We start from the raw sequence: 23,278 nt of genomic DNA on the forward strand, positions 1-23,278 counted from the left end.
CTTGTGCAGGGGGTCGGACTAGATGGCTGTCGAGGTCCCTTCCAGCTCTGTTTCGATGCTTCCGTGTCTCTCACAGGTTCAGGACCTTCGGCCGCTGCCTTCTCTCCCGGCGATGGTCTCCCCAGCCATTGCGCTGGCCTTCATCCCGTTCGTGTTCACCCTCCTCCTCCGCTACCGCCACTACTTCCTCCTCTTCTACCGGGCGGTGCTGGTGCGGCGGCTGCGGGACTACCTGACGGGCATCCCCAAGGAGGAGCGGGCCTTCCAGTACGTCTTGACCCACGCCATCCCCGGGGACCCCCTGCACATCTTGGAGACGTTTGACCAGTGGAGCTACCACTGCGAGTACCTCAGTCATTTGGGGCCCCAGAAAGGTGAAGCAGCCGAGGGCACTCCACGGGCAGGGAAGACTAGGTCCTCCCTCCCTTCCATTTTAGGGAGGGAGGGAGGGAGGGAGGGAGGAAGGAAGGCAGGGAGGGAGGCAGGGAGGGAGGGAGGCAGGGAGGGAGGGAGGAAGGCAGGGAGGGAGAGAGGGAGGGAGGGAGGAAGGAAGGAGGAAGGGAGGGAGGGAGGAAGGAAGGCAGGGAGGGAGAGAGGGAGGGAGGAAGGCAGGCAGGCAGGCAGGGAGGAAGGAAGGAGGAAGGGAGGGAGGAATGCAGGCAGGCAGGCAGGGAGGGAGGGAGGGAGGGAGGCAGGGAGGGAGGAAGGAAGGAAGGAAGGAAGGAGGGAGGGAGGGAGGGAAGGAAAAGAATAGGACAGGAAGGAAGGAAGGTCTGTCCAGGATTAAAGGAAAGGAGGGCGGGAGGGCATCTAGAGTAGCTTGGAGATCAGTTGTAAGTCCAGAAGACCTTCAGGTCCACCTGCCTTGTTGGGCCTGCTGTGCCCTTCCCCTGGTGACCGCTTTCCTTTGGGGCTTCCAGCGAAGATCCTGGAGCGGCTGATCTACGAGAAGTGCCCCCTCTCCGTCCTGGAGCTGGGCACCTACTGCGGCTACGCCACGATCCTCATCGCTCAGTCCCTCCCGCTGGGCGCTCGCCTCTACACGGTGGAGATGGACGTCCGCAAAGCCACGGTGGCCGAGAAGGTGATCCGCCTCGCCGGCTTCGACGATGACACGGTGAGTGTCTCGGAATGCAGGGGGGCCCCTTGCCACCCCCCTGGGAAGCCAGCCTCCGTGCGGCAACTGCCTGGGGGAAGTAGGGCTCCCAACCCCCCACTGGGGGCTTGAGATCTCCAGCTACTGACGAATCTCCAGGCAACGGAGAGCAGTTCACTGGGAGGAGACAGCCCAGTTGGTTAATGGATTCCGTGGTGTTATACCCTCCTGAGGTCTCCCTCCCCTCTCCCCAGGCTCTAGCCCCAAAACCTCCAGAGGATGGAGCGTAAAGGACAGGGACCTCAGTGGGGTATATAAGGGTTCAAGCTCCCAAGTAGCCATTTCTCAGGGGGAACCAATCTCTGTAGTGTCGAGATGAACTGGAATTCCCACGTCCTATCTGGAAGATGGCATCCCTGAACCTCTGTGGGGTACTATGCTATGAATTCACCCTCCCAAGCATCCATTTTCACCGGGGAACTGATCCCTGTAGTCCGGAGATAAGCTGGAATTCCAGGGGGTCCCCAGGCCCCACCTGGAGGCTGGCATCCCTAGCATAGAGGCAGGTAGAGTTGCCAGCTTCCAGGTGGAGCCTGGAGAAGTGCTGGAATTTGAGATGCTCTCCAGATGACAGAGCCCAGTTCCTCAGAGGGAGGGGGAAACGGCTGCTTTGGGGTGAGGGAATCCATGTTTCTTCCACGCAGTTGAGCCCTCTCCCCTTCACAGAGCCTGCTGTCCCCTGGCTTTGCCCCCAGATCTCTGGGAACTGCTCAAGCCAGAGCTGGCAGACTGGCAAATAAGCCCCCTGCCACGTTGCCAACACCTGGAAAACGCACTGGGTCGCCAGCAGCAAGAGGACTTTGGAGTGTGTGCAGAGAGCCTTTCTCTTGCTGTCTGCTGACCGGCCTCCCGTTTGGGAAAGAGCTTCCGACCCTTTCGAAACTGAGTGCTGGGGGTCCTGTGGCTCTGCCACCGAAGGGAGCACTGCAGGTCAATGCCCCGTCCTTTGTGCCATTCCTCCCCCGTCAGTCCGTCCCCAGGGCCGGCTGTCGAGGCCAGCATTACCTGCTCTGCCTGGCAAAGGGGCCTTCCCAACCTCCTGCTGGAAGCGCGGGAGTGGGAGCTGCTTTGGTCCCCCCCCCCGCCCCATATGCCCCCTCTGGGCTCTGCCACAGTGCATCATGTCCTGCAGCGACACTCCCCCTACAAACCTCTGAATCCTACCCTGCTGCACTGCAGGAGGGATGTGTCCCGGCTGCAGCCTTTCTAAGCCAACAAGATCCTACATTTCCTGAGGGGCTCTGAGGGTTGCCAACCTCCAGGTGGCACCAGGAGCATCCCCAGACGACCAAGATCAGCTCCCCTGCAAAAATGGCAGCTTTGGAGGCATTCTCCCCTGCTGAGGCCCCTCCCCTCCCCAACCCCCCAGCTGTTTCCTAACCCAGAGCTCCAGGACGGTTGGCCTTGTTCCCAGGGGAAGCGCTCTTCCCTGTGGGAGGCATTCTTGGGGGAGACCAGAGCCCTGAGAGCCGGGCTTCATCTCTGCAGATCTCACAAGGCTAACTTGGCCCCTGGGGGGCGGATAGTGGCCTGGTGCAGCCGAGTCATACGGTTTACTATTTTTATATGCAGTACTTTATAATTCAATGACCCCCTCCTTATCCCAGCCATCTTGTGTTGACTTTTAACTCATTCCCCTTCTGCTTTAAGTGTTAGTCACTGCAGTGAGTCACTGCAAAACCCTGGGGGGAGTGGCCTGTAAAAAAAAATCTAATAAATCAATCTGGAAAAGAGCCGGACTCCAGGAGCGCAGGAAAGGCGAACATTTATGGCAAGGTGGGAGCTTTTCGGAGTCACGGCTCACTCCTTCAGGACGCGTCAGCCTGTGAGTCTCTCTGTGGCAGCAGAAAAGAGCCAGAGTCCAGGAGCCCCTTCAAGACTAACAAAACTGGGGGCAGGGGAGGAGATTTCACTTCTTCAGATTTCGGTGACGCTGGAAAGCTCCTCTGCTGCCACAAATGCTGTGAGTCTTGGAGATGCTGCTGAACTTGGCTCTTTGCTGCTTCTACAGACAGACTCACACGGCTGCCCATCTGGATCTCTCTCCCTGGAAGGCACTGCATGGACTCCGTCCACCTTGTGATAGAAGGACAGGTGGACTCTCATTCTAGCTGCATCCGAGGAAGTGAGCGGCAACTCCCAAAAGCTCCTCCTCTGCCCTACGTTTTGTCACTCCTGAACTCTTTTCTGCTGCTGGTACAGACAAGACCAGGGTTAGTTAAACTGCGGCCCTCCCGATGTCCACGGACTACAATTCCCATGGGCCCCTGCCAGCAAACGCTGGCAGGGGCCCATGGGAATTGTAGTCCGTGGACATCTGGAGGGCCGCAGTTTGACTACCCCTGGACAAGACGAACACGGCTCCCCATCCTCAATCAACCTGATGAATAAGTCCAGGGGACTTGGCTGCTTCTTCCCTCCCTCCCCCCTGCAGGTGGAGCTTATTGTGGGGCCCTCGGAAGAAGTCATCCCCCAGCTCAAAGAGAAGCACGGCCTGCTCCAAGCGGACTTTGTCTTCATGGACCACTGGAAGCGCTGCTACCTGCGGGACTTGCAGCTTCTTGAGGCCCACGACCTTCTGCCCGAGGGGGCCACGATCCTGGCCGACAACATCATCTTCCCTGGGGCTCCCCAGTTCCTCCAGTACGTCAAGGCCTGTGGCAAGTACCAGTGGAAGCTCCACCGGACCAGCCTGCAGTACTTCCGGGCCATTCGCGATGGCATGGCCCAGCTCTCCTACACGGGTCTCAAGCGATGAGCGGCTGCCTCAGAGGAGCCATTGAGGGGCACCCTGATTATCAGTCACTCCTTTGACACATTAATACCCGCCCTTTCTGTCCTCGTCAGGGTCACCAAGGTGGCTAAGAGATTAAAAAGAAATCTACAAAATCGTGTCTTAAAAATCATTCAACTAAAACAATCAAAACTGAAGCTAAAAATCACATTAAAAAAACATTAAAACAATAACTGAAACAGAAAGCTGGAAGGAGGGGGTCACCGATGGGGCTCTAAACAGAAAAGGCCTTTGCCCGCTGGGAGAAGAGTGCAACAGAAAGTGACAAACAAGCCTCCTGCAGGAGAAAGCTCCAGAGTTCAGGGGCCACAACCAAAAAGGCCCTCTCCCAGGTTGCCACCCACCTAATCTCAGAAGGTGGGGGCACCAAACCAGAGCTTCTAAAGGTGACCATAAGGGCCAGGAGGTTCATAGGAGAGGGAGTACTCTTTGGGTGTGTTGGGCTCAAATCACAGAGGGCTTTGGAAGTCAGTACTTTGACTTGTGCTCAAGCAGAGCTGGTGTAGATGGGTCAACACTGGGGTGATAAACTCCCTACGATCCACTAGAATCAACATCCTGGCTGCAACATTCGGTACTAGGGTTGGGGGCTTCAGCACCCAACCCTATTCTGTACCAACTGTGGCTTCTGGACACTGCAGTAATCTAATCTAGATGTAACCAGGGCATGCACCCACTGGCCAGATCTTTTCTGCCCAGAAAGGGCAGCAGCTGACGAATCAATTGAAACTGGTAGAAGGTGGGCCCATCTACTGCCGCCGTCCGCTTCTCCAGTAGGAGGCCTGGGTCCGGTGCACCCCCAGAACCTGGATCCATTCGCTCAAGGGGAGTGCTGTCCTGTCCACAACAGAACAGGTCATCCTTCAAGCGGAAGGAAGAGGAAAAGAAATACAAGCTGACTGCTTAGCTTCCAAGATCTGGCAAGAACAGACTAGCCTGCAACATCCAAGTCTGGGCCATACTTAGGTCATTTGTCACTGTCCGCCTCTACTTAGAGAACCTGGACCCCCTTGATGGTCTCCCGCCCAATTACTTGTCCAGACAGATCTGCTTAGCTTCTGAGATCTCGTGAGAGAATGCTAGCTTGGGACAAACAAGGCCAGGGCCAAAGAGTCATTAGTCTGCAGAGCAACCACAGACATTATTGGTGGAGGCTGGACCAGAGGGACCTTCATTGGCCCGATCCAGCAGGGCTCTTCTGAGGTTCTTATCAGGGGAAGGCGTTGCTGTCCTGTTGCTAGTCCTCCAGAGGAATTGGTTGGCCCTGTGTTGAGACAGGATGCTGGGTTAGATGGACCACTGGATTGATCCAGCAGGGCTCTTCTGACAGTCCCCCCAGTCCAATGATGGAATCTCAGGCCACACCACAATGGGGATAAAGAACAGGAAACAAACTCATTTAATTGCCAAGGTTTCTGCCCAGAGGAGGCCACAAACAGTTAGGGCTCACCCGCGCACAGAGACATCTCCCGAGGGAACCCGGCAGGCAAGTTCAGAAACTACAATCCATTCCTTTCTGGAGTTTTCTGCAGGCTCCAGAGCGACAGTGAAGGAGTGTGCAGGGACAGTCCGGTAGCCGAACACAGTCTCCCATCATTTCCAGTCAAGGATTCAAGGCCAATGCGGAGCCTCCGAAAACCCCCCTTCCCGTGATGTCCCACCTGGTCATGCTGCTGCAGGAGATGCTCCCAGGCAGGAACCGGTTTCTGCTCCTTTTGCCCCCTTGCCTAGATCATCCACTGGTCTTGATCTTGCTCAGCTCCCTCCATATCCACCTGGGGAGGGAGAAAAGGAGGAGGACGGAGAACGCTTGAGAGGCAAAGAGGATCCGAACGCCAACAAGCAGCAGATGGGACTCTTGTGAGAACGCGAGCTGGAATTTTCCCAGGGGAGTCCCCAGCCTTGAAACTCCCATCAGCCCTCCCTCACTGTTCTACCCGAGATACTGGTGTGGACCAAATAGGCCGAGGAACACAGAAGTATAGAAATGTATTATATATAAACCAGGGTGGACAATCTGTGGCTGTCCAGATGTCTATGGACTACAATTCCCATGGGCTGCTCACACAAACCATGTATTTACCAAAGCTCAAGGTAATTAAAAATATTATATTAAAAATCCATAAAAAGGGAATACTTCTTTTTCCGGTAGGTCACACTCATATCAGTCTAATGTGTACACCGTAAGTACAAAAACATTGATTTATTTAATGTTTTTAAAAAATATTTTAATTACCTTGAGCTCTGGTAAATAAATTTATTTAATATATATTTCTAATATACTTTTGCTTTCCTAGACTCTTTTGTCCTCTCCTGTTTTCCAGCCTGGGTTTTCTGTTCCCCTTTCTTTTTTATTGCTTGTTGACCTTGTGGGGAATTCGCATCCAAGATGCAGCCAAGCCCTGTTTGAACACTCAGACGTCCCCTTTCCCAACTAAATAAGGAAACCAATGAGCTGCCAGTCCTCACCGGGGAGAAAAGCAGGCTATAAATAAACAAACAGGGTTGTGAGTGTCCTGCATAGTGCAGGGGGTTGGACTAGATGACCCAGAAGGTCCCTTCCAACTGTATGATTCTGTGAAATAAATATATTGCAAAGGCCCAGTCAGACCTCGTTAATCTCCCCGTCATCGGGAGACTCGTTGTAGTCATTCATCTCATCCATGTCTTGCATGTCCTCATCGTCTTCAGAATCTTCCTCGCTGTCTTCATCGTCTTCGTCATCCTCCTCTTCCTCCTCATCATAAGTCTGCTAAGGCAAAGCCAAAGACAAGTTGTAATTTCCCCATCACCTCTCTTCACCTGGCATCCCTCCATTCCTCCTTCCACTGTCACACAACCGCCCCTCCACAGGCAAGCATTTGCCTGGCCACATTTTGGATTAAAATTCCCTCCTTGACACCTTTGGCTGAGAAGGTGCTCCCCCACCAGCACCTCCTAGTGCTGTCCACCTTCATGCCCAAGGGTCCGCACCTCTCTCTGCCATACAGATTGCCATGGCTAATGTATCTTCCAAGCCACTAAACACCTCTCTGAACAACATTCTGTCTTCTGTTTGCCCCACCCTCTCCCTACAGCCTCTGCTTGTCATGCAGAAGGTCCCAGGGTCAATCCCTGGCAGGATTATGCTGTCTTTCAACTCTGAAATTTCTGTTTGTTTTCAGATTTCTGTGGGATTATATTTGATTTACACTACACGTAAGAAACAAGGAAGTGAGAGTGGGGTAGATTCTAGTTTTACACTGAAGATGTAGTAGAAGGATCCAGGAAATTGGTGAGAATGTTTGGGACAGTGTCTGACTCTTCTTGCTGCAGCTGCACTTCCCAGCAAGAGGCGTTCCATGGCAGCTTGCCTTTGGGGAGTAGTGACCCTGGACTTCCTTGGTGCCTAGACTTCCAGTCCTGACCAGCATCCTGAAGAAAACGAGATCTTCAGATGGCGGGCTGATTCCTGACAGAGCAGTTCCTCAGGCTTCCTCAGGAAATGGTTGGTTTTCCTGCTTCAGAAGCTTTTAAGCAGAGGCTAGAGAGCCATCTGACAGAAATGCTGATTCCGTGAATTTAAATGGTGACTGGGTGGGCAGATGGGGCTGTGTCTATGTTTGGCTCTTGTGGCCCTTTCTTCCGCCTTCTTGCAAGCCCAGGGAACTACCAATCCCCACTTTGCGATCAGAAGGCAAATTTCCTCCAGTCCAGGGATTGCGGGGGAGGGGGGCATCATCCCGGCATGGAAGTGGGGCCAAAGTAAGTGGGCGGGTAGTTGTGAATCTCCTGCATTCTGCAGGGGGTTGGACTAGATGACCCTGGAGATCCCTTCCAACTCTACAATTCTAACCATTGCCCTAAATAAACATGCTTCCGTCTGCCCCAGCCCCTCGTAACAAACTCCCAGTCTCTTAAATGCCAATAACACCCCGTGACTCCCTCTTGGCCAATCCAGCCTCCTGCCCAATAAAGCTGACATGGTAACAGACCCAGGCCTGCCAGCACCTTCCGCTTCAGGCTCCTCCTCACCCTGCACAAGAAGGAACGCAGAGGCACTCCCACCCGCCCAAAGCAAGCCAAAGGATGACCCCGGCATTACCTCGGAGGCAGGCTTCCCAATGGGGACCAAATTGTTATCCTTCTCTGCGATGCTCTGCAGCTGAAGTCAAGGCACAAGAAACCAAAGTCATTACCGAGACGTGGCCCTGTGCCTGCAGTTGAAGGAGGGGGGCTCTCTCTCACTAGGTTTCTGCTGCGAGGGGGCGGGGGGGGGGGAGACCAGCTTGACAGAGCAGGGGGCACAATGCTGAGTCTAGGGTGGGGGAGACCCAGGTTCAAATCTCCCCACGGCCATGGACCCAAGCGGCGGCCTGACATTTAGGGGCTGGGCCGCTTCCCCCCCCCCTCCTCCTCCTCCTCCTCCCTCACCCAGGCCTGGTGCTGCTGCTCCTGCTGCTGGAGCTCGTTCTCGTCCACGCAGGGCCGGTCCAGGTTGAACCAGAGCGCCTCCGTGACGCGCGGGAAGAGCGAGGGGAAGAGGGTCGACATGCCGCGCGGGGGGAGGGGAGGGGGGCACGACGACGCCCGGGTGCCAGCCTCCTGGGGACGCCGGGAGACCCCCCGGGCTGCGGCAGAAAGGGCTCTACGGCCCCAAGCCCCCCAAGCAGGAGTTGGCAACCCAGGCTGCCGAGGGGCCTTCAGGGGCCAGGGCTTCTGTCGCCGGGAAGCGGGGCGTCTCTGCCACCGGCGGACGGAGGCGCGGGAAACGCCGGGCAGATTCGAACTTCCGGAAATACGCGGTGACCCCGGAAGTTAAAACTTGGTCAGCCAATCAGATTCGCCAGTGATCATGTCAAAGGCCGCCGGGGCTGCCGTAGCGAGCACTTCCGGAGCGCGATGGAATGGACGGGCACTGCGCGGTGCCATAGAGGGCGCTCAAGGCGCATGCGCAAGACATATTGCACTTTTCCGGGAGGGAAGAGGGGCCTTGTTGCGCGTGCGCAGGATGATCTGCTGTGGTCCTGGAGCCCTTCCGGGGTGGGGGGGCCTGAATGTAGCTTTTGAAAGGGGGGGTCGACCTTTCCCTTTCCTGTCGGCTTCTTTGAGAAGTGCGCGTGCGCAGTCCCCCTCCGAGCAACGGCGTCCGCTGGCAGGGGCTCATGGGAAATGCAGTCCATGGACATCTGGAGGGCCGCAATTCGACTACCCCTGCGAGGGAGTCCCTGCAGGGAAAAGGGCAGCTGAGGCTTTTCATTGGGGGGGGAGCATCCCACGTGGCCTCCCTTAAATGGACAGGGTCTGTTTTTCTCCAGGCCTGTTGGCAACCCTGCTGGGCCTGAATTGTGACCCAGCAATGCAGGGCTAAGGAGACTGGCATCTTCCCAAGCCCTTCCGACAACAACAAAAAAAACCCTCCAAGATTGTTTTGCTGCTTCAGACCCGAATCTGGATACATGATTTGGGGCCGTGGGATATGCTGCCGTGTGTCCCTTGCTGGCAGCAGAATCCTCATAGGCAATTTGACATCTCTTGATGTTGCTTGCCAACACACTTTTTCAATTCTGCATTGCAGGCTTCTGGTTGGCTCTACGGTCCTGTTGCTATTTCAAGGGTCATCGGATGGCTCATCCTGTGGATTGTATTGATTCACTCTGGGTAATCCCCCTGGGGTCCCAGTGAGGAAGGAGGACTAGAAGAAACATAATGCAATAAAGAAACTGAAAAAGGAAAATCATAAAAGGAGCCAACACTTGATGTCACACAGCAGTCAAAAACCAGGGGTCCTCAGGAGGTCAACTAGCAGGGCCAGAACTCCAGAGCCCTCCCACTGTGGCCCCCCAAGCACCAAGGAGACAGAGCATCCCTGGCCCAGACAGAAGGACATAAGAGGAGCCCTGTTGGTTCTTATATGCCACTTTACCTGAAGGAGACTCAAGGCAGCTTCCATTCATCTTCCCTTTCCTCTCCCCACAACAGACACCCTGTGAGGGAGATGAGGCTGAGAGAGCCCTGAGATTACTGAAGAAGAAGAAGAGTTGGTTCTTAGATGCTGCTTTTCTCTACCCGAAGGAGTTTCAAAGTGGCTTCCATTCGCCTTCCCTTCCTCTCCCCACAACAGACACCCTGTGAGGTGGGTGAGGCTGAGAGAGCCCTGAGATTACTGAAGAAGAAGAAGAAGAGTTGGTTCTTATATGCCGATTTTCTCTACCTGAAGGAGTCTCAAAGTGGCTTCCATTCGCCTTCCCTTCCTCTCCCCACAACAGACACCCTGTGAGGTGGGTGAGGCTGAGAGAGCCCTGATATCATTGCTCAGTCAGAACAGGTCCATCAGTGCTGTGACTGGCTCAAGCTCACCCAGCTGGCTACATGTGGGGAGGAATGGGGAATCAAACCCGGCTCACCAGATTAGAAGTCTGCGCTCCTAAGTGTGACACCAAGCAGGTCTCTAGTGATGTCAGTGTCCATCTGAATTTCTGGAAAGGCCGCATGTCCCCTGCAGGGCTCTGTCTTAACTCCAGGGTTTCCTGGAACTCTGGTTGGGAATCCCTGCTCTGTGCAAACTAGCCTCTTTTCCTCCCCTTAAGGCTGCCAACGTCAAGGTGAGTTGAAGAATGAAGCAAAAGGACTGACACGAAGGCTGCTAAATAAAAATGATCTAATGTCAAATGGCTTGCATGTCATTTTATAGAGTCAAGCCAAAACGCGGTCCAGATTTGCCTCCTTTTTTCAATACCTGTAAATGTATATTTCACTAGGGATTTGACACTGAGGGATTTTTACTTATCAGCCTTTGTGTCAGTCCTTTGCTTCGTTCTGGATTGGCTGGCCTTCGTTTGCCTCAGTGTGGGGCCTGAAGATCTCCTGGGATTAAAACTGCTCTATAGACATCAGTTCTTCTGGGGGGAAACGGCCACACGGGCAGGGGGATCCCATAACATTTTACACCACCACAGTCCTCCACCTAAATCTGCCCTCCCCAGTCTCCCCCAGATCTCCAGGAGTTTCTTAGCCAAGAGTTGCCACCTCAGATCTCAACCCCCCCCAAGAGGCAGCCCCCCTGTATTAACCCTCAGGGGTTTTCTAGCCCCATCAACTGCTGCCTATTGGCCAGCCCCCCCCCCCCCAATCCCAGCAGCTCTGCCTCTGGGCCCCCACCCAAAGCTCAAACCCTGTTTGTCCCCCGAGGGAATCAGAAAGGGCTGGATTAGGAAATAATCAGCTGACATGGAGATTGTGGTTACTGCAGGAATGGATGCGTTGGCTTTGATCTATCCTCCTGAAAGACAATAAATTCTAGGGTTGCCTAATGTTGTGCAGACTCCAGAGACGGGATACGTTGGGGCAGGCCAGTGGATACACAAGGCTAAGCCAGCCCGGCCCAGCCCAATGCTGTCAGGTCTCAGAAGCTAAGCAGGTCGGCCCTGGCCGGTCCTGCATGCTTAAGAGGAGGGGTGTGTGTGTGTAAGTCAGGAAGGAGGATGCTCTTTTAAGTTGCCAGAGCTGTGTTTTCTCACAGCTTCAAGGATGCTGGGTTCATGAGGTCAGTGCCAAGCTCCACTGCTGCTTTGCAAAGACAGGTTGGCCTGGCTTTTTGGCCTTATGTCTAAAAGGTAAAGGTATCCCCTGTGCAAGCACCGGGTCATGTCTGACCCTTGGGGTGACGCCCTCCAGCGTTTTCATGGCAGACTCAATACGGGGTGGTTTGCCATTCCCTTCCCCAGTCATTACCGTTTACCTCCCCCCCAGCAAGCTGGGTACTCATTTTACCGACCTCGGAAGGATGGAAGGCTGAGTCAACCTTGAGCCGGCTGCTGGGATTGAACTCCCAGCCTCATGGGCAGAGCTTTCAGACAGCTGCCTTACCACTCTGCGCCACAAGAGGTTCTACAGCCTTATGTCTAGGCCAGAGCAAATGTCCAAAGTCCATAGTTCAGAGTCTTGCTTGAAGAGCACACTGGTGCTAGTCTCGTCCCACGATGAGGTCTGTTATTATAGGTGCTGATTCAGGGTTTCTTGCACCATAGAATACAGTCCAGAGGGTCTGGTTGTCACTGGATCTGGTATCACAGAATCTGGTACCATTCAGAGGTAGGGCTCCATCGGTAACAGGGAGACCAGGGTTGCTACGCAGAGGCAGGCCGTGGCCAACCACATCTGTTTGTCTGCCTTGACCTGGATGGCCCAGAGTAGCTGGATCTCATAAGATCTCCAAAGCTGAGTTGACCTTGGCCAGTATTTGTGCAAAAAGCAGCCACAGATGCCCAGGGTTGCTGTGTAGAGGCAGGCCGTGGCAAACCACCTCTGTCATCTCTTGCCTTGAAAGCCCCTTGGGGCTGCCTTGAGTCGGCTGCAACTGGACAGACGGCACTAGCAAGGGGACCCCAGACTATTGGGGCGTGCCCTTGTGGCGATGCCTATATGTGCCTGCCTCAGGTTTGGAGTGACAAGGAAGAAATACATTTAAACCTTCAGGCTAGAGTGGTTTTGAAAACTGACAGGTAGAAGAAGAAGAAGAAGAGTTGGTGCTTATATGCCGCTTTTCCCTACCCGAAGGAGGCTCAAAGCGGCTTACAGTCACCTTCCCATTCCTCTCCCCACAACAGACACCCTGTGGGGTGGGTGAGGCTGAGAGAGCCCTGATATCACTGCCCGGTCAGAACAGTTTTATCAGTGCCATGGCGAGCCCAAGGTCACCCAGCTAGCTGCATGTGGGGGAGTGCAGAATCGAACCCGGCATGCCAGATTAGAAGTCCGCACTCCTAACCACTACACCAAACTGGCTCTCCAAACTGGTACTCTGCTCTTATCTTGCCTGGGGTGAGCAGAGGGAGGCAGATTGAAGAGACCAGCAGAAAGGCATCATTCTATCATATGTGGTAGACTTGTCGAAAAGCGAAGAAAAATTCAACTATGATTCATGATCAGATATTAACAATTAAAATCCGTATTGAAAATTAAATCTGTATGACATCAAAAATGCATGTTATTAAATACAGTGCCAAATAACAGTGGATGAGCAATAGGGTTGTGAGTGTCCTGCATACTGCAGGGGGTTGGACTAGATGACCCAGGAAGGGAAAAGTGGAGTATAAAAACTAGTTCTTCTAAGTATTTGCACTCACTCTGGACAAATTGTAGGCATACTTTTGATGCCATTTACACCCAGGAAGACAGATCAGAATACACCTGTGTGTGGGGGGGGGGGCTGAAACCTCATTGGAAAGTTATGGGAGAGAAAACCTCTTTGGTCCCAGCAGGCTTGAGAGCAGAATTTCATTGGAGAGTGGAAATCCCTGGAGGGTCACGGATGGAGCCTCAGCAGGGTGTCATGCTGCGAGGTCCGCCATTGTCCCCATGAGGAGTGGAGTAAAGACTTTAGATAAACCAACAAGCGATTCCAGCCGTCCTCCCGGGAGATCTCCAGGCCCCGTCTGGAGGTGGCAAGGCAGCCTTCCTGGCCAGCAAGCCCACCAGTGGCTGCACAACGGTTCTTGGCTCTCTGGACCGCCCCAGCCTGTGCAGAGCCCTTTGGGAGCCACAGACAAGCCGGTCTCTGCAGGCAGAAGGGATTCCTGGGCCACTGGTGCTGAGGGAGCAAAGGCCACCTGGCTGCTCTTTGGACCCAGCTCCTTGGGGAGAAGCCGTCCCTTTAAACCTCCTGACCATCGCTCACTGTCACTCAAACGGGGAGGGGGAGTTGCTCTTAAAGCTGCCCTGGAAAAAGCAGGTGGGGCTCTGGGCTTGTCCATCTTTCTCCTGGGCTGCTCAGGTGCACAGGTGAGTATAGCAGCTCAAGGCTGGGGGTCTCAGGGGAGTGCTGTGAAATGGGGGACAAGGAGCTTTCTTGGCTGAACAGGACCTCTTCACTTGGCGTCCGAGGAATACAAAGTCTGTTGGCGTGAAGCCCCATGGAAGGGGGGGGGGGCTCCTGTGACCTGCTGGTGCAGCTGGGCAATGTGGGGGAGGGGCCTGAAGGGGGCTTCTTTCTTGGGTGGGGGGGGGCTTGCTGGTGGCAGAAGGAGGCCTAGCCCTGCTCTGGTGCGTCCCTCCATGGCAGCCCCTCTTTAGCCAGGAGCACAGCCAGAGTCCTTCAAGGCTAGCAAAAGTTGTGTCTCTGCTCACTTCTTCCGACTGGGAGTCCATCGGTCTTTATACCCCATTCTGTACAGCTAACCCCCTCCCCATTTTGGCTTTCAGCTGCAGGGTTTCCAGCCTCTCCGTTCTTTGGACCTGGCATCTGGGGGGTGCCGTGGCTTTCACAGAATCCTGGAGTGGGAAGGGGCCATGCAGGCCATCTAGTCCAACCCCCTGCTCAAGGCAGGATCAACCCAAAGCGTCCTTTCTCTACCCCTGGCTTGCTGGGGGGTTGTGCTGGTGGTCAAGTGCACGGCCGGGGGCCCGAACCACTCTGTCCGAGGCTTGCAAACCCCTGGCGTCAGGGGCGGAAGGGAGGGTGGGCGGGGGAGGGCTGTGCGGGTGAAACTGTCCAGGAATAGAAAGGGAATGGCTGGGGGGCAACATAAGGCACGGCAGCATGGACCAGGAGGAAGGGAAAGAGGGTTTGGGGGGACAGCACAGGGATTCGGAGCCCAGTAGGCTGTTTTGTGGGTGCCCCTCTGTGGAGTTGGGTGGCAGAGTGAGTCCCAGGGAGGGTGGGGGAGGCCGCTTCTTCCCTCTCCTTGTTCTGAGCCCCTGAAAGAAAGGGGGGTGTCAAAAGACAAAGAGCGCCCCGCCCTGCCACTTGGTAGCCTAAATCCTGTATTTGAACCTGAATTGATTGCAGCTTCTTTCAAAGGGTTCCTTTTGCTGATGATTAACAGCTGGGAGCAGTTTGTACTCCGAGATAATCACCCTGGTCCTTCCCTCCCCAGCCCCCTCCCCCCTCCCTTTATAGCCAAAACACAAAACTAACTGTTTCAATTAGGTGATGAGTTGCTGGGTGAGGTCTCCTTTGTTAGAAAAGTTGTCTTTTAACACCTGTAAAAGGTAAAGGTATCCCCTGTGCAAGCACCAAGTCATGTCTGACCTTTGGGGTGACACTCTCTAGCGTTTTCATGGCAGACTCAATACGGGGTGGTTTGCCAGTGCCTTAACACCTGTAGGGTCTTCTAATTGGCTTCTGAGCCTAATGGGACCAATTCCCCACCCCTCCTCCACCTGCAGCCAGCTGGGTGACTTTGGTCCAGGCACAGTTTCTTCCAGGTTCCGCAGTCCCACCTCCCTCCCAGGGAGTCTGTTGTGGGAGAGGGAGTTGATTATAAGCCCATCTGAGATCCCTTGTGGGGGGGGGGTAGAAAAATAGGGTGCAAAACAAGCTCATCTTCTTCACCCCTGGCTTGCTCATCAAGGGTGGAGACATCCTATTCTTTAGTAAGCTGAAAGAGTGGAGTAACTGAAGGATGCCCCCCACCCCGCCCTCAGGCTGCTTGGAGATCTTGAGCTCTGAGGCTTAGATAGGCAGATCTTTAGATAGTGGCACAATCTAGAGGTTTATTTGCTTTCGAGTGGTTTATGCTGGGCAATACTCTTGGAGCTAATACACTTGATTGATATTTAAGCTGAGCCTGGAGGCATTAGCTTGGGGGGGGGGGGATCTCAGGACAAAGGCCTTGGAAAGTGAAGCTTTCCCTCTCCTAAAGTCAAAAGGGGTGCCTTATCCTTGCTCTCCCCAGGGCTCTCCCTCCAGTCCCCCAGCAATTCCCCAACCCAGAGCTGAAACCCTTGGAGGTTCCCAAACAGCCTGCCACTTTTGGGGGAAATGAAGGAGGGGATCAGGGAGAGCTAGGTGCAGGCCACCTGAGGCCAGAAGTTCCGCCTGGGCTACCTGTTAGGGTTGTTGGTGGTGGTGGAGGGGGAAATCCAGGGTGTCTCTTGAGATCCTAGGGGTAGAATCATAGAATCCTAGAGTTGGAAGGGGCCATACAGGCCATCTAGTCCAACCCCCTGCTCAACGCAGGATCAGCCCTAAGCATCCTAAAGCATCCAAGAAAAGTGTGTATCCAACCTTTGCTTGAAGACTGCCAGGGAGGGGGAGCTCACCACCTCCTTAGGCAGCCTATTCCACTGCTGAACTACTCTGTGAACATTTCTTTCCTGATATCTAGCCTATATTGTTGTACTTGTAGTTTAAACCCATTACTGCGGTAGGACGGGGCAGAGAGAGGAAACAGAGCAAGAGACAGATCACAGGGAGGAGGGTGCTGAAATGTGTTTCCTGTACAAAAAGGAGCTAATTTGTATGGAAATATTAATGTCCCCCTTTTATGGTATCCCTTGGGGGGAAATCCTGATCTTGCGTATGATTAAATACATTTGCAAGGACTTTTGTGGGTTCTCCAGTCAGTCAGTTGCTTTCGTTTGGAGGAATCCGTTGTTTTTGTTTATATTTTGAATAACAAATAAGTTTGTATCTCCAGTCCTGGCATTATATTTTTGGGGGCCACGCAACCCTGACTTTGAAATGGGCTCTCTCTTGTCCTGCGGGCAATGCCGCCTTTGAAATGGTTCTTCTCCCTCCCCTGGGGGGGGGGGCTGCATTCCCAGGGCGGTCAGAGCCCTGCATGGTGGGGCTTGTGCCTCTTGGCCCTGTGCACTGTGGCCCTAACCCCTGCCTGCCTGCCTTCGCCTGAGGAGCCGGGTGGGGAGTCCTGCCCGGGGTCAATTTCTGCCCCGTCTGTCTTGCAGGCGGAGAGATGGTGCCTCGCTGGCTGTGGCTGAACTTGCTCGGCGCCTTGGCCGTGGCTGCCGTGCGAGAGTCGCTGCTGAATGTGTGCATGAACGCCAAGCACCAGAAGGAGAAGCCGGGTCCAGAGGACGCCCTGCACAGGCAGGTAGGCGCAGACCCCCAGCCACGTCCCTGGGCCAGCCCTGGCCATCTGCACTGCTCGGAGGAGTCCCAAAGCCGCTTACAAACTCCTTTCCATTCCCACCACAGACACCCCGTGAGGCAGGAGGGGCTGAGAGAGCTCTCAGAGAGCTGCTCTGTGAGAAAAGCTCAAAAGAGAATTGTGGACTGTAATCAAATGGTCAGGATGTTGCATTGAAAAAAGGCAGACGTACTGTAGCCTGTAGTACTATATCGCTGTGTATAGAGCAAGGGTGGTGTGGGGGTGAAGAGTATTGGACTCATATCTCATAGAACCCTCAAGTGGGAAGGGGTCACAGAGGCCATCTAGTCCCACCCCCTTCTCAGTGCAGGATCAGCCTCGAGCAGCCAGGAGAAGCATCAGCCGCTGTTTAAAGCCCACTGGTGATTTTTATTGTCCACTTATAGCCAGCTGAGAGACCCTGGGCCAGTCAGAGTTCTCTCAGAGCTGTTCTCATAGAGCAGTTCTCTTTGAACTCTGTCAGCCCCACTGACCTTACAAGGTGTTTATTGTTAGCCAGGTTAGAGAAAAGTGGGGTATAAATATCAACTTTATTTCTGTAATTGTAAATTACAGGACTAGGAAGTTTCTACCCCACTTTAACCTATTCTGTTTAAAAGTTCAAGCTTTGTTTGTGTTCAGATTTCTGTAGTCCAAACTGGACAGATCCTTCTCCTGGATAGAATCATGGAATCACACAGTGGGAAGGGGCCATACAGGCCATCTAGTCCAACCCCCTGCTAAATGCAGGATCAGCCCAAAGCATCCTAAAGCAATGCTTGAGGCTGATCCTGCATTGAGCAGGGGGTCGGACTAGATGGTCTCTAGAGACCCCATCCAACCCTAGGACCCCAAGGTTCCTTGAAGATGTTGCATTCCACCTAGGCTGCTTGTTAGTCTGCCGTGCCCAGCAGAAATCTGCCCTCCTCTTCCTCCCGCAGTGCTCCCCGTGGAAGGACAATGCCTGTTGCACGGCCAACACCAGCCAGGCTGCTCATGAGTCACAGTCGTACCTGTACAACTTCAGTTGGGACCACTGCGGATCCATGTCGCAGAAGTGCAAAGAGCACTTCATCCAGGACACCTGCCTGTACGAATGCTCACCCAACCTGGGGCCCTGGATTAACCCGGTAGGTGGCCGAGTGGAGGATTCAGTGGGGGACAACAAGGAGCTTCTGGTCTCTCTGGACGTGGGCCCCAGAAGGACTCCTTCCCCCTTTCTGTTTTAACTTCAGCACTCTGCTCTTGTCGTCCTTCCTTCCATGTGGACGGGAATGCCAGTGGCCATGTTGGGGTCAGGGAAGGAGTTCTGGCCTGGAGGCCCTGGAGGTTTTCTGCTTCCTTTGGGGCGTAGAGCAGGGATCTCTGAGGAAGTCACGGGAGGTAGCTGAGCATGTCCTGTGTCGTCTGTATGCGAGATCCACGGTGCAGAAATGCATTAGTGGGAAAATGCTGCAAATAGCTCGCCAGCTTAGCAAGGTTAGGGACCTCCTCATTTCAGATTGTTCCTTCCATGTCTTTGGCTTAGTGAGGTTTTCACGGTTCTCCTCCCCCAGTGGATATTAGCAAATAGGCTTCTCTTGCTTTCCTATGAAGTATGTTAGTAAATAAACCCGTTTTGTTCTTAAGCAGCACGTGCTCAGCTTTCCTGCATATTTAGAGTCTGCAACACTACAGGGAGCTGGACTAGATGACCCTGAGGGGACCCTTCCAGCTCTATGTTCCTATGTACCGTCCAGCTTGGCCAAGAAACATAGCCTGTATAATCCGGCTTGTTCCTGGTGTCAGCAGCTTTCCTAGAGGCCCATTAAATGATCCATCTGCCTCAGTCGAAAGCCCAGGAGGCAGCACTGCAGGGTTGGCATGGCTTGGCCCCAGGTGGTAGCAGCTGACTGCTCCAAGGGGGACTTGCAAGGAAGTGGAGGGGCTGGCCTGATCCGGTGCGCTCCAACAAAGGCACACCTTTGAGCAGGCAGCCCAGTCTGGGGCAGCTTTTAGCCCAGAAGGGAAACGGGCAAGGGCTCTTTCCCATGTAAACCTAGGCAGACTGGGAGTGGGTGGGTGGGTGGGCAGGAGGGACTGTGTCCCTGCATGGCTCTTGTGGCCTTTTCTTGAACACCCGGGGAAATGCCAATTGGCACCTTGGGGTCAGGAGGCAAATTTCCTCCTGGGTTCTGTGGTTTTTTTGGGGGGAGGCATCATCTGGGCATGGAATTGGGGCCACCCTGGGTGGGCAGGTAGTTGTGAGTGTCCTGCCTAGTGCAGGGGGTTGGACTAGATGACTCTGGAGGTCCCTTCCAACTCTAGGATGCTCTGCCTTCTGAAGCCTGGCCCTTCTCCTTCCTGCCCCGGCCCATCACCAGAGTAGCAGACCTCGGGTGAGGGGGTTAAGAAGATCCCGTGTGAGGCCCTCCCTGAGGCTCTGGCTCCAGATCTCCAGGAAATCCCGAGTGTGGAGCGGACAGCCCTAACTGTTGCGCTTCTGTCTGGCAGGCGGACACTTCGTGGCGCAAAGAGAGGATCCTGAACGTGCCGCTCTGCAGGGAGGACTGCGAGCAGTGGTGGGAAGACTGCAAGGAGGACATCACCTGCAAGGAGAACTGGCACAAAGGATGGGACTGGTCCACCGGTGAGGGGGCTGGGGGGAGGGGGCTGCTCAGCTGCCCTGGGCCGAGAAGAGCCGGATGCCGGGAGATTGGGGGGGCGGGTTGGCGGGGAGAGGGACCAGCGGGGGGTGTAATGCCCCCACCATTTTTCTAGCCTTTGTCCTGTCTCGAGAGATGACAGTTCGGGGCCAGGAAGAATCCCTTTCTCCCTCATTGGGGATGTGCAGTGCCCGCAAGATCCAGACCTGGGATGCGTGATTGAGACCGGGGTACAGGAGGGTGAGACAGACACTCTGAAAGAGCCAGCCCCGCCTGAATACTCGGTCTGTCACCAAATACCTACCAAAGAGTGCGGGGAGGTTGCGGTCCTGATTTGGGCCTCTGTCTCCTTTAGAGCAGTGGTCCCCAACCTTTTTATCACCGGGGACCACTCAATGCTTGACAATTTTACTGAGGCCCGGTGTGTGTGTGTGTGTGGGGGGGTAGTTTACTCCTCTACTCTCAACCACTGCCCTGACGCTCTCTGATCACTATGGTAATGTTTAAACATTCCTTCAAAATAAGATACAGACACGCCATAACAATGAACATAAGGAACATTTTATTTTCATGGAAATTTTAACTCATGACAATGACAAATCAATGGGAACCCTGAGCTTGTTTCTCTGCAATGAGAGAGTCCCATCTGGGAGTGACGGGAGACAAGGACACCCGAAGTGTGTTGTAAAGGGGCGGGGAGGGGGAGAAGGCGTCCTTCGCGGCCCACTTCCAATTAGCCGACGGACCACATGTGGTCCGCGGCCCACATGTTGGGGATCGCTACTTTAGGGCACTCCCCTCCCCAACGATGCCAGGCCCTGACGGTGTGGGCCTGGCAGGTCTCGGTCTCTGGGCCTTGTTCTTGGCCCTCCAGAGGAATGGCAAGATGGGCTTGCGAAGCCCCAGTCAGGAGATTCCTGGAGATTTGGGGGTGGCGCCTGGAGGAGACTTCAGCAGGACCCCATCCTGTCTCTCTCAGGGCAGATGATCTCTGCAGTCTGGAGATCAGCTGTCATTCCGGGAGATCTCCAGGCCACACCTGGAGGCCAGGAACCCTGGCAAGGAAGGAGCAGAATTCCCAAGCCCCCCCCCCCACCGGGGCTAGTTTCCAAAGACAGAATTGACCATCGCTCCCCAACCCCAGCACAGGGTGGGCTACCAAGTCATTTCCATTCCCTTCCTCTCCCCACACCCTGGGAGGTAGGTGGGGCTGAGAGAGCTCTGAACGAACTGTTCTGAGAACAGCTCTGAAAGAACTACAACTAGTCCATGATCAGCCAGCTGGCTGCATGTAGAGGAGGAATGGGGAATCAAACCTGGCTTGCCAGATTAGAGGTTGCCACTCTTAACCGCGACACCACGCTGAATCCTGGCCTGGGTTTGGTCCTCTTGGGAGCTGCCCCCCATTTCTCCCCAGCGCTCTCTCTTGCCCCATAGTCCAGCTGTGCGAAGGCTCTAACTGGCTTCACCTGCTTCTCCTCCTAGGGACCAATCGCTGCCCCCACGGGGCTTCGTGTTTGCCCTGGTCACTGGTTTTCCCTCACCCCAAAGACCTGTGCGAGAAGATCTGGAGCAACTCCTACCAATACACCACCTTCTCCAGGGGCAGCGGCCGCTGCATCCAGATGTGGTTTGACCCCCAGCAGGGCAACCCCAATGCAGCTGTGGCCAAGTACTACTCTCGAGCAGGAAGGGGGACAGCGGCCTGCCTGCCCCTGGCTTTGCTCTTTCCTGCCTTCCTGGCCCTGCAGTCGGTGTAGCAAGACGAACCCTGCGCTTTTTAGACGCCCACACCCTTTGCAAGTGGCAACCACCTCCTCTGGTGTCGTGCTCCCCCTCCAATTCAGGGGAGCAATTCTGTGGTCGGCCTCCCCGGCGGGACTGAACCCTCGAACTTGACAAGGATCCTGAGGCCTGTCTGTAAATACCCCTCCCCTTCTTTCACTTTGGGCTTTTCCACCCCCCTGCCTATTTCCCCTCCAAAATTCCCCTGCAGGGCTCCTCGCCAGGCGTGACGGCCCAAATGGCTGGATCCCAATGGGCCTCTCAGCTGTGGGGACGAGAAGGAGCCAACCGTGGGTCCAAGGCAAAGTAACAAATATTGGGGGGCTGGGGCGGAGACACCCCCCACTGCCAAAGGGAAAACCTCCCAGCAGCTCAGCCAGCCAGCGAGACGTTCCTTTCAGGGTTTTGCACGTTGTGTGTCTCTGCTTGGGTGGCCGGCTGGGACTTCTTCTGCAGTGCCCCAGGGGTCTTTTGTTCCCAGTTCTGCTTAGATTTCTGCACGTGGTGATGCTGCTCTGGGTGCAGAGAGAGCAGTTCTTTCCAGGGGGGCATTTCTCTTGGCTCGAGATCGGCCCGGCTGCTGAGTCTGTCCCCCTTTCAAATCGCTGTCTTCTTCATGGGCTCCTCGACCGACGGTGAAGAGCTTCTCGTCCTCCAGGAAGCAGCCAAATCCACGCAATCACTTTGCTGCACGATGATTTCCTGGTGTATCGGGGCTCACTAGACCGGCTGTTGTCCCGGGCAAAATCAGATTCGTTTTTCTTACACGTTCTGCCAAAAGGGTGCCTGGCTCAGATCTTGTTGCACCCACGGTTTGTCGCACGCTGTCTGCACGGGTGTTTGTGCCAGGCCGGGTGTTTGGGAACTTTGGACTGAGAACTGACGTCTCTGCGGGCCAGCCTTGCGAAATCCAGGTTGGTTCCTGACTTTTCCGTAGCAACCGCTTAGCCACCTGCAAGAGCTGTGTGGGTGGGAAGTTCCCTCTTGACACACCTGGCTTTCTGAGAGTTCTTGCGAGGGTCAGCCCTGCTTCTCCTGTCTGTAGCGATGCCTGATGCCTGCCTGCCTCCGCTTCCCATCCCAAAGCCTTAACCAGCTTCAGGAATGTGAAAAGCCGACCTGAGGGCCTCTTGCTGGACGCCCAGCACCGCTCTGTGACTCCTCCACCTTCCGCTCCCCCACAAAGCTTTGTACCTGCCCTTGGGAAACGAAAAGAAATAAAGATCTGACGCCGACTCTGCGGAGGGCTTACGTCGAGTGGGAATTGGCTTCTGTGGGTGCAGGTGGCCAGTCGTGCGGGGGAAAGCAGGGAAGGCAATTCTGCACATGCTCTGAGGCCCTGCTTCTGAAAACGTTACAGGAAAATGTTACAGGCCCTGCTTCTGAAAACGTTACACCGCAGCCTTTGACGGATTGAGTGATGTTTGGAGTCCAAGAACTGGGGTAGTGAAGCCCTGAAGTCAGCTGAGTTGGTTCCTGGAACCCACAGGGATGGGAGAATGACACCTAGGCCCATGTTGAGAGAGGGGGCCTGCACAAAGCAGCCCTGAGGGCAGGGCGGAGGAGGGGCTGGGGACTTCACAAACAGAATCACACACAGAACTGGAGGAGACCACCAGGGGCCATCCAGCCCAGCACCCCAGCCTCTCAGGGACTTCAGAATCACACCCTCCTGACAGCAGCTCATCCAGTCTCCTCCTCAAAACTTCCGATGACAAAGGAGACTTCATGGCCAGCCACAGGGCAGAGAGGCCGAGGCCTTCCCCTGAGAAAACCCTCAGAAGAGCCCTGCTGGGTCAGGCCAGGGAGGGTCCCTCCAGTCCAGCCTCCCGTCTCACCCAGGGGCCAGCCAGTTCCTCTGCAGGGCCAGCCACAGGGCAGAGAGGCCGAGGCCTTCCCCTGAGAAGACCCTCAGAAGAGCCCTGCTGGGTCAGGCCAGGGAGGGTCCCTCCAGTCCAGCCTCCCTTCTCACCCAGGGGCCAGCCAGTTCCTCTGCAGGGCCAGCCACAGGGCAGAGAGGCCGAGGCCTTCCCCTGAGAAGAGCCTC

At 54.9% G+C, this 23,278-nt stretch overlaps 3 protein-coding genes across 4 annotated transcripts; 2 read left to right on the forward strand and 1 right to left on the reverse strand.

Annotated features, from left to right (window-relative positions):
* The first annotated feature begins 72 nt into the window (after positions 1-72).
* Positions 73-4,079, forward strand: LOC143839301 (transmembrane O-methyltransferase homolog). The gene is made up of 3 exons (XM_077341132.1): positions 73-374; positions 921-1,117; positions 3,591-4,079. Exons 1-3 carry the CDS (start codon positions 113-115, stop codon positions 3,912-3,914), a joined length of 783 nt encoding a protein of 260 aa, XP_077197247.1. The 5' UTR covers positions 73-112; the 3' UTR covers positions 3,915-4,079.
* Positions 4,080-5,326: 1,247 nt separating this feature from the next.
* On the reverse strand, positions 5,327-8,754 carry ANAPC15 (anaphase promoting complex subunit 15). Of its 2 annotated transcripts, none has more exons than XM_077341133.1 (4): positions 8,364-8,754; positions 8,035-8,094; positions 6,562-6,702; positions 5,327-5,725 (listed from the first exon to the last, which is right to left on the reverse strand). In XM_077341133.1, exons 1-4 carry the CDS (start codon positions 8,481-8,483, stop codon positions 5,678-5,680), a joined length of 369 nt encoding a protein of 122 aa, XP_077197248.1. In that variant the 5' UTR covers positions 8,484-8,754; the 3' UTR covers positions 5,327-5,677. The 2 variants fall into 2 exon arrangements, with proteins under 2 accessions (XP_077197248.1, XP_077197249.1); XM_077341134.1 differs by having other exon boundaries at positions 6,562-6,699; positions 8,364-8,751.
* A 4,803-nt stretch (positions 8,755-13,557) lies between these two features.
* LOC143839303 (folate receptor alpha-like) lies at positions 13,558-22,482 on the forward strand. The gene is made up of 5 exons (XM_077341135.1): positions 13,558-13,712; positions 16,620-16,765; positions 17,743-17,931; positions 19,295-19,430; positions 20,932-22,482. The coding sequence occupies exons 2-5, from the start codon at positions 16,628-16,630 to the stop codon at positions 21,204-21,206; spliced, it is 738 nt and encodes a 245-aa protein (XP_077197250.1). The 5' UTR covers positions 13,558-13,712; positions 16,620-16,627; the 3' UTR covers positions 21,207-22,482.
* The last annotated feature ends 796 nt before the right edge of the window (positions 22,483-23,278 follow it).

Source organism: Paroedura picta, chromosome 6 (genome assembly GCF_049243985.1).
Source record: "Paroedura picta isolate Pp20150507F chromosome 6, Ppicta_v3.0, whole genome shotgun sequence".
Taxonomy (NCBI): Eukaryota; Metazoa; Chordata; class Lepidosauria; order Squamata; family Gekkonidae; genus Paroedura; species Paroedura picta.